At 35.2% G+C, this 10029-nt stretch overlaps 1 protein-coding gene across 1 annotated transcript; it reads right to left on the reverse strand.

Annotated features, from left to right (window-relative positions):
* Positions 1–1227: 1227 nt before the first annotated feature.
* LOC102803568 (cadherin-related family member 1-like) lies at positions 1228–9725 on the reverse strand. The gene is made up of 12 exons (XM_006814409.1): positions 9668–9725; positions 8880–8987; positions 7404–7549; positions 6839–6892; positions 6466–6555; positions 5383–5478; positions 4933–5064; positions 4539–4667; positions 2277–2355; positions 2012–2127; positions 1749–1832; positions 1228–1353 (listed from the first exon to the last, which is right to left on the reverse strand). The coding sequence occupies exons 1-12, from the start codon at positions 9723–9725 to the stop codon at positions 1228–1230; spliced, it is 1218 nt and encodes a 405-aa protein (XP_006814472.1).
* Positions 9726–10029: the final 304 nt, after the last annotated feature.

The following is a 10029-nucleotide window of genomic DNA, read 5'->3' on the forward strand; positions in this document are numbered from 1 at the left end:
TTATCTCTTCATTAGCATAACACTTGTCACTACTTTAGTAATGTATCTCTTCATTAGCATAACACTTGTCACTACTTTAGTAATGTATCTCTTCCACTGAAATAGAGCATGACCTTTGCTGAAGATATTATCGGAATTTTGGCGTGATTTTATTTCTTAATTCCCTGCAAATAAAAAAATAATACAATCGTTATTATTCGATATATATTTATTATTATTGTTGTTAGACATATATTAAGCAAAACAACAATTTCCAATATAACCTACAATATTGATTTTGAAATATTTTTCAACTAGGATTAATTTTACCTTTATAATATTAAACGTGCATAGAAATCACATATAGTTAATACAAATTTTCGGATGTACTTTTATAATGTGGTCCATTTCATTTTTTCCTCTGAGAATGTTAATATACATGTAACCGCACATACACTATTATCGCCTACTACTACCGCGTAATTTAACCATTAACAATGAAGGTATCCATATATCTATATTTGTGTTTAATCTAGAGCTGCATTCGCATTGTGTTTTTGCTTCAGTGTGCGTAAAGAACAAACGGGATGTAGTGTATTGCCAATGTCTATGTGTCTGTGTGTGTGTGTGTGCGTGTGTCAAATTGTCTTCAACCTATAACTCTAGAGCTGCATGCTGGTTTGAAAAGACAGCACACAGCTCCAGACCTGATTAGATGTTGGTGCGACTCAATGCACGTTGATTAGGTAGTTTCCATAATAACTAACAAGTTTTAGCATTTTCATTTTGTATCTGGGCATCTGTAATATTGTATCTGTAGTACATGGTTTGTTTTTAATGGTTGGCAGTTAAAGATGCTATTTGTGTAGAGTAATATCTTAAAACGGTTTTAGTAAGGCTATGCATAACATTTAGCTAATTAGCTAATTAGCATGTGTTCTACCTGTTTATTCTGTATTCTTACGTGGCTTGAAATTTGGTACATGTGTGTGATTAGTTGAATGTCAAACCTTAGTTTGATATTAGTCTACTCAAATTCAAATATTAATACTTTTTATTTATGTATTAAGCCAATATTTTAAAAACAAGTTATATTGCCCTTCCTTATGCGAACACAAAAACACAATACGTTTGTGTTCAGTTGAGCAATCGACTGTTCACATTAACTACTACGACTATTATATCAAATATGAAGAGTAAATGACATTTCATATTAATTTCAGTCCCAATCTAACGTAACAACAACACTTACACATTTTCTTTTGCATGATATACACATAGAGCCATGACAACCACAGCTATAACACCTACAATAAGAATGGTTATCGCGGTAGCTACAAACGCAGATATGTCATCTGATGTTTCATCGTGTTCCTGGAATAAGCAAATAGCACATATATAAAAAAACCACAACAACTGATATGAATATATTAATATTTTCTATGAACACAGTGTTTAGGATGTGATTTACTATGTATCAATACAGTATACTCCTGAACTGAAACCAAGTTTGCGATTGTCAAATCAACAATTATAGCTGGGCTTCATTATGGAATTATTTCATGCAAAGAGAAGGATTTTTTTATTAGCAAATATTTTGAATTTATACATTTTTTTGCATTATATGAAATTTGTTAAATTCATAACTTATGATTTTATATCCGGCGATGAATGACGATAGATACAGATAGTAATAATTGTAAATTAATTGTATTTATATAATCACTTCAAGCCAGTACTGTGGGATGTTACGTGAAATATGTGCTCACCGGTGCTCCGGGCAAAATTGTTATTTCAACGTAGGTTGTCGAAGATGTATCATTTGAATCTTGAGATTCATCAATTTCATTTGCCTATGACAAAAGACAAATTAATGACAACACTATACGCATAATAGATTTGGTTTTGTACTACTATTACTAAATGCACGCCACAAACGGCAAACGTTCTATATATAGTATTTCTGCCATGAATTGGGGGAATCACACAAGGAAGACAGCATCATTTGTTTAAATAGCGAAACGTGCCTTACCATTATTTTGAGGCGACGTTCTCCTAGACTGTTATTGCTCAATTGACGTACCAGGAATATTTCACCAGTTAATGTATTGATAGAAAAATCATTGACTGAACTGTTGCTTGAGGAATCTTTAAAATAAAGCACATTCATGTCAATTTGATTAATATAACAATGTCCATTATATATATATTTACACGAGCTGGACAATATTTGATTGAATGATACATTGTCAAGGTAAAATTAAAGAATGTGTTATATACATAAAAACTTGTCTTACCGTCCACGAATTCATATTCCACGGGTCTTTTTTGTGATTCGTCACCGTCTGTTGCAAATACAGTTATTATTGATGTATTCTGTACAATTGAAAATGTCAAATACAACATATACTCATTAAAATAGCAATTATGTAAACGTTTAGCTATGATGATATCTCACGAGTGAACCTACAATATCAGATTTATCCTCATTATTTTTAGTAAATCTGATATCGTATTGTTAACATTTGATATACTGTTTATTCCACTGTTTCGGAGCTTCTAAAAGCTAAAAACTTAGCCAGTAATGGTATTTTTGTGGCGCGTATTCGAAACATCTGAACGACTTCTTGTTCATTTACATAACAGAGTGATTTCGCGACCTATTACCATCAGTTTTTTTTAAAAAATGTGGTTATTTCCCACTATTAGTTATGTAATCACTTTAGCGGCGTTTGAAAACATATTCGCAGCCAAGGTTCGTTTATTCGGCCATCACTTCACCTGGCCTGGATCCATGCTGTACGTCGAAAGAACTGGCGAATGAAATCGACTATCATTCGACCAACTGTAGTCTCTTTATTTCAGTACAAGGCCACCATTCTTTGCGATTCAGCAAAACAAGCCTACCAATCAGACCTATGCATTTTACAGAGGTAAATAGGCGACCTCTCGGTAGAATCCGGAACGGGTTCGTGGTGGTGTATGTTAACTTTCAGCTCACGGAAACAGAATAATTCGGACGATGGGGAGAGAATGGAAATCAAGTTTACTGCTCCCCTCACTCTCAACAATTCACCGTTTTATACAACTCTTGGTAATGTGACCAAATGTTCTGGCCGTTGGTTATGACATTTCCCTCGGTACGCAGTATATGTTTACATGGTGTTGCCTCGTAGCATTTAGCCTCTTTGTGTTCTACACTCCTTTCATTCAGTTTTATTCACGAGGTAGCTATTAAGCAGAGTATTTTCGAAGTTTAAATAACAATAATAATTTGTGTATTGCAGTAAGCATACTTCATTACATGCATAGGGGTGAAACTTGCCACCCTCCCCCAGGTACATTCGAGCATGTGGTGGGTGCAGATTTTCATAGGTTTTCAGTCCCGTCTTTATTCAGGTTTTTATTTCTGTTTTTTCTGTGCCGCTTACAGGGATCACAGTTTTTACTTCTATGTACGATAGTTGCTAGTGTTCAATTTCATTCAGCTCTATTTCCGAGGTAGCTATCAGGCAAAGTATTTTCGAAGTTTAAATAACATTATTTATTGCAGTCAGCATACTCGTAGATGTACAACTCCATAACATGTATAGGGGTGGAACCCGCCACCCTCCCTCAGGCGCATTCGAGCATGTGGTGGGTGCAGATTTTCAGACGCTTTTACTCCCGTCATTATTCAGGTTTTTATTTTTATTTCTGTTTTTTTTTTTTTTACTAGTCCATGTACGATCGTTATTAGTTTTCAATTTCCTTCATCTATGTATACGTAGTTTGTACACAGATTCGTTAATAAATCTCGAGATCCGTGTACTGCTGGTAACGGTATTACGCTCTGATTATCCGTGTGTGCGTGGCTTCATGGTTTGCCAGTGTGGTAGATTATAAACTACATTTTAGCAATTACACACATGTCTCTTCGCCTGATTGCTAATTGTTAATCTGCCACACGTGTGGCATATTATGTAAACCGCCTTCGGTCTCGTGCGCTTAAAAACTCCGGCATTTGCAGTTGTAAGCGCAATCGAATTCGTGCAATTAACTATCCAAATCAGAGGCTACATCCAGGGATTGTGTTTGTGTCTAGCACCAGCAGTATCTACGACATGCGTGAGTTGAAATACAGTGGTCAGCGGTGTGTGTTCGATAAAGGCACTATCATATATACAACGCATAACAACGTGTATGTCCAAATTGTCAATAGCGGCGTGTATTTACAAGGAATATCTTCTATATTTGCAAGGAATATCGTTGAATTCGAATTCCAATTTTCCACTACTGAGATTGTTATTGCGCATGTATGCAATGCATTATGGGATAGACGCTCCCATTGTTACCATTGGTTAAACTGTATATCATGATTTTTTTCCCATGCACATACTTTAGATATTAAGTAATAATATCGCCATAGAAACTAGTATAAACATGTCAATGTTGACCATTTTAATGACATTTTGTTCCAATGATAGCCAATTTTCGGTGTCCTCGATTGCATAATAAGGAAAGTATGACAAACAAAAACATATATAAATTTCGGTTCTATCTTTCTTGAATATACTTACAACTGGAGTTGTGTCATATACCAACGCAATGTAAGGTTCTCCAATCCAATATGGCGGCTCATCCTGTACATCGACTACATTTATAGTCGCCGTGGTAGTACTAGTCAGTTGCGTGTCTTTGCCATCATCCTGCAAACAAATTTATAAATAAGCGAAACGAAATTAATTGACTTAAATAGCAAAGAATTTAATTAAATACACATAAAATAATTGAATTTGAGTTAAATCAAATTAATTGAATTATGAATTAATCAGATTGAATTGATTATTACTCTTAATTTGACCAAAAATTGAGCAAGAACAAATAAAATATTTGCTGGCACAGAAATGTTATGGCATAAATTGTCTTTTTTGAAATATTGATATAACTATTGTTAATAATAGCATTCGTTACCTTGACAACTATCAACAGCTCGTACAAGACTCTAGCTTCAAAATTCAGCTTCATCAGCATAATAATATCGGCTAAAATAGTTCTTCCATCAGATGACACATGTTGTGACAAAGAAAACACATCGCCAGTGCTCTGTAACATTATACAATATTGTATATTGTAAAATTTATTTTCAATATTTTTTAAATTAATACAATTGCTCAGATGGAACGCACTTCACTTGAAACTAAATTGTGCAAATCATGGTAAAATTGTGAATTTAATTTATTGAGAAATACTCGCAAAACTCGCACTTTTCTATATAATATCTCAAATTGCTTATTTCATTAGCTGAAAATTGGTCTTGCACTTATATTACATTTGCTAAAGTTGTAATTTCACAGTTTTATGCGTAAGTGTCCTTAGTGAAACAGAAATCATCAAAACACATAAATCTTAATGAATACTTACATTTTTCTCAGTCATGGACAATGTTATACGACCGTTAGCTCCACTGTCGATATCTGTGACGTTAAATGACAACACTGTTGTCCCAGCATGTTCATTCTAAAAAGACACGTGTTACTCTTTAATTTTCATTTACAAATAACCAAATTGTAAAACACTACAACTGCCGGTCACGTGACGATGGGCCACCAAATATATAAATGCATCCTACTCCTATCTTGTTGTGTAATGATAATTTTGTAAAATAGAATGGCATGCAAATATATTCTGAACATATAATGTATAAACATGCTACACACGTGCTTTGAAATCATGACCACGGGAAACACTGCACTACACTACACTACACTACACTACACTACACTACACTACACTACACTACACTAATGCATTGCTCCACTGCACTACACTGCACTACACTACACTACACTACACTACACTACACGACACTACATTGTACTACATTACACTACATTACACTATATTACACTACACTACACTACACTACACTACGCCACACCACACCACACCACACCACACCATTTAGTAAAATGGAATGGCATGCAAATATATTCTGAACATATAATGTATGAACATGCTACACACGAGCTTTGAAATCATGACCACGGGAAACACTACACTACACTACACTACACTACACTACACTACACTACACTACACTACACTACACTACACTACACTACACTACACTACACTGCACTACATTACACTACACTACACTACACTACACTACACTACATTGCACTGCACTGCACTGCAATGTACTTCACTTCACTGCACTTGACTGCACTGCACTAGACTAGACTAGACTAGACTAGACTAGACTAGACTAGACTAGACTAGACTAGACTAGACTAGACTAGACTAGACTAGACTAGACTAGACTAGACTACACTACACTACACTACACTACACTACACTACACTACACTATACTATACAACACAACATGTTCCCAAAAAGACGGTTGGAAATAGTCTACAATAAAGACAGTCATGCACAGACTAGATTAAATGTATGTAACGTTTGTGCAATAAATGATTATAATATGTTTTCATGCTCCTACTTCCGTCACTGCAACTGTATACGGTGCTCCGATAAACAACGGAGCATTGTCATTGACGTCCACAACATAAATTGTAATATCCGTTTCAACCTGTAAAACAAAAATGTACTAGTTGAATTTTAAACGTGTTATATTATTTGGCAGGAAATAGTAAAATTACATTTGGTTTACTTACATTTGAGATAAATTTGATACTTGTGAATAAATAGTAAAATAAAAATGAAGTGATCAATTAAATATTACTTACTCGTAGAAGGCATTGTTATGTAAGTTAACGATGAGAGTATTTTTACAAAGTGATTTGAAGACACGTTTTTGATAAGGTTATTGTGGAACTTCCTAAGGGTTTAAGTGTTCACTTAAATTTACTAACCGGGATGTTATTGCCGTCATTCAGAGTCCATATTATTTGGTGTTGTGTTGCAGTCTGCAAATAAAAATACTATGAGGTCATTACGAGAAATATATGCACGAAGACAGTACAGCGAAGTATCAGCGGAGGTCGATGCGACGGCGTGTTGTCGGAGTGCATACTTTGCGGCGTCCTCGTAATAACCTTACTATTGTACATCTTTTTCTCCCAATGATACATCATGGAAATGCCGAAATCCTTAAAGCTTACAACAGAATCAGCGAACGTCTTTGTGCGGAGTCCGGTCAAACCATTGTGGCAGCCATGTTTGTTTTTTTAATATTAGAGGAAGCTTACGCGCTTAATCATTCCATATTTTGAATTCGCATTTTCTAATACGGTAGAATTGAAATACCCCGTAACATGCCATACAAATACGGTATGCTGTAACTTATGGTGTTACGTTGTATAAATAATATCTCACATTTTCAGTTTTATTCCTGAGTGGCAATGATTACGTTGATACAATTATCATGAAATACAATAATGGGTTTATTAATTGAATTATATCAAGAGTGATACTCACCTCATAGTCTAACGGTTTAACGAGATTGATTCTAGCGTGTGTATTGTTTTGACTTGCCACCCCAAAGTAGTCACTGCCAGTCTGAATACCAAATACTATGGCATCATTGTCTGGATCACTGGCAATCAATGTATAAATAACAGGTCCTATAACATAGTTGATACTATCCATCAGTAAAGAACTAAGTCGACAAATCAAGCTAAATATTAAAGCTAATTCGTATTTATAATATAAACATCATATATGTTTTCTCCTTTAACAACAGAAGTAATATGAGAAAAATAAAAATACGTTGCTCAGAGTGTTGCCTCCTGAATAACATCTTGTAAACCGGCTTCAAATGAAATATAAAACTTCCAGAATCAATATGTTGCTCCAGAAATGGATTAAATTTGCGCATAACGAAATAATAACATAATAACTAATTCTCAAAAATAATACACATGTAGTGAATTCCTAATATTGTTGTGAATTACATACTATATGCACAAACGTTCTTATAATTAAGTTTTCGGAATCAACAATCCGACACATAATGGGATATACAAGGTTTCGAATAAGTGAAAGAATCGCGTCACTAAATGGGTGAGGCAATTAGCAATTCGCCTTGTGAACACATACTTGTCGCCATGTGTATTAGTTTTCGCGTATCTGTTGTCCGACTTGTTTAGCTGATTACTAGTGAATGGCTGTGTTATGTCTGTCATCATTTAGGCTCATGCGAGGTCCTGGACGGAACTTGACTCAGTGATTTGGAACTAATTACGATATAACCGGTGCCATCCGGACCGCTATTTCTGACAGTTGGGTATCCGCAGTTAGTAATATAGTGAATGATTAATCAAAAGATATGACGTGTCCAGTACTTAGTTTGATTGGCTATATGCAAGTTGAATGTGTGATGGCCACGCCTTAGAGTCTTTAAACTGCTTTGTAATTGGTTAAGTTTTGATTTGTAATAAACAGACTAAGTCCTTGGTCACAAGGAGAGAGAAAGAGAGAGAACTCCACGAGGCGAGGGGGTCTTGGTCCGTGCTGGGCAGAGAGGCTCAGACGAGGCAGTTTGCCTCGAGGCGTTCTCGATGTGGCTAATGACTAGCTATTGAAACGTATTTCGTTGTGTGCGCCTATTTGACTGTAGAGTTTAAGTGACTTTCCCTGTCCGGTACCTCAAGCAGACGAGATATAGAGACAGACGAGAATTCCCCCCGTGACACGGGTTGGAGAAACCCCGAGACCAGAGAAGAATTCCCCCGTGATAGTTGCTTCATTCTTTGCCTCCTAAATTTCCCTATGAAAAAAATGGCCTTTGCGAATCAAAAAAATATATGACATGCTCAAATTGGTCAAGTCATACCTATTAATCAATTACATTTGAAAATGTAGGTTATAGGCGTACCTCTCTCTTTTATTAAATAATACATGCACATGTGAATCTCAATCTGCATTGGTACACACGCTAAGATGTATACATACCGACAGGCGTATCTTCGCTGTACCGATCCCTGTCCATATTATAATATTTAGTCGGGTTTGTGCCGGGTATTGCCACAAAGCTCGGCGGAGAGTTGGCGTGTGTTGTAACTAAGTGAAAAAAAACAACAAAATTAATGACGTTGATCTACGAGCACTTACCAGAATTAATGTAAATATATAATTATCAAAGGTGTATTTTTTTTCAACATTTTCAATATAAGATAAACCGTCTCTGTGTATTTCCGCTTTAACAACAAGGTAATATATTACATGTACTAATTAACCCGTAATTGATGGTAATAACGTAATGTGATTATGAACGTGAACCTGCCTATTGTAGCCTTGGTTTATGTAAATCCAGGTATTATAATTTACAGCATAGATGTACCATAAAACTAACGCAATGTAAATCAAATTTAGTACACTACTTTACAAGTAGAGCACGACACTGCCAGTTATACTTAATTAAAATTCATTTTAAATTGGTTACAAACAAAGAAAAGATGGCCAGTGTAAATGGGTTCAGTGACCTTATATCATAAATAGTTGTACGATAATAACCACACTAACGAGCTTACTTGAGTGATGTTGCTATGGTACGGTTAAAATCATATCACTTGATAGATACCAGGTTTATACCAGTATACAGTGAGTAGACACAATAATAGGTTGGAATCTCTTTATAAATTGAAATCAAAATAAAGGATTGGCACAGAATTCAACGTTCTCAGTTTATCGCAAAGAGAACCAGAAACAACAAATAAAAAAACAAGGTCTATAGTTCTTACCTGCAGTTACAACAAGCAGCAATAATGCAGTATTACTTGATAGCTGAAAAATAGCCATTACAATCCTATGACCATTCTAGCTAGTCAGTAACTAGAACATTCGTTCATTTTACTGGAGGCGTTTAAAGAAACAATTCAACAAGTCAGGTTAAAGCTGTCGTCGACGTTCTACTGTAGAGAACTATGGCAAGAATGCTAAAGCTGAAGACAGTTGCTAGGAGAGTGTGTTTGTAATTTTATTGGCATAAATCCAATAGTGTTTGGACGATCAAATATGTTAACATGAAAACACAGGTACAGGGTACAGGCATATAAATCATACACCACGATTGTTTACTCTACAGTAACATTTGACCTTGTTC

This window comes from Saccoglossus kowalevskii, chromosome 5 (genome assembly GCF_978046115.1).
Source record: "Saccoglossus kowalevskii chromosome 5, keSacKowa6.1, whole genome shotgun sequence".
Taxonomy (NCBI): domain Eukaryota; kingdom Metazoa; phylum Hemichordata; class Enteropneusta; family Harrimaniidae; genus Saccoglossus; species Saccoglossus kowalevskii.

What these genes read in the sequence shown, in the direction of transcription:
- LOC102803568 (XM_006814409.1), bottom strand. Translation starts at nt 9,725, where the DNA reads ATGGCTATTTTTCAGCTATCAAGTAATACTGCATTATTGCTGCTTGTT. An exon ending in ATGACGGCAATAACATCCCG is followed by an intron (nt 6,556 to 6,838) that starts GTTAGTAAATTT and finishes TTTGTTTTACAG; the next exon opens with GTTGAAACGGATATTACAAT. An exon ending in AGCTGTTGATAGTTGTCAAG is followed by an intron (nt 4,668 to 4,932) that starts GTAACGAATGCT and finishes ATTTGTTTGCAG; the next exon opens with GATGATGGCAAAGACACGCA.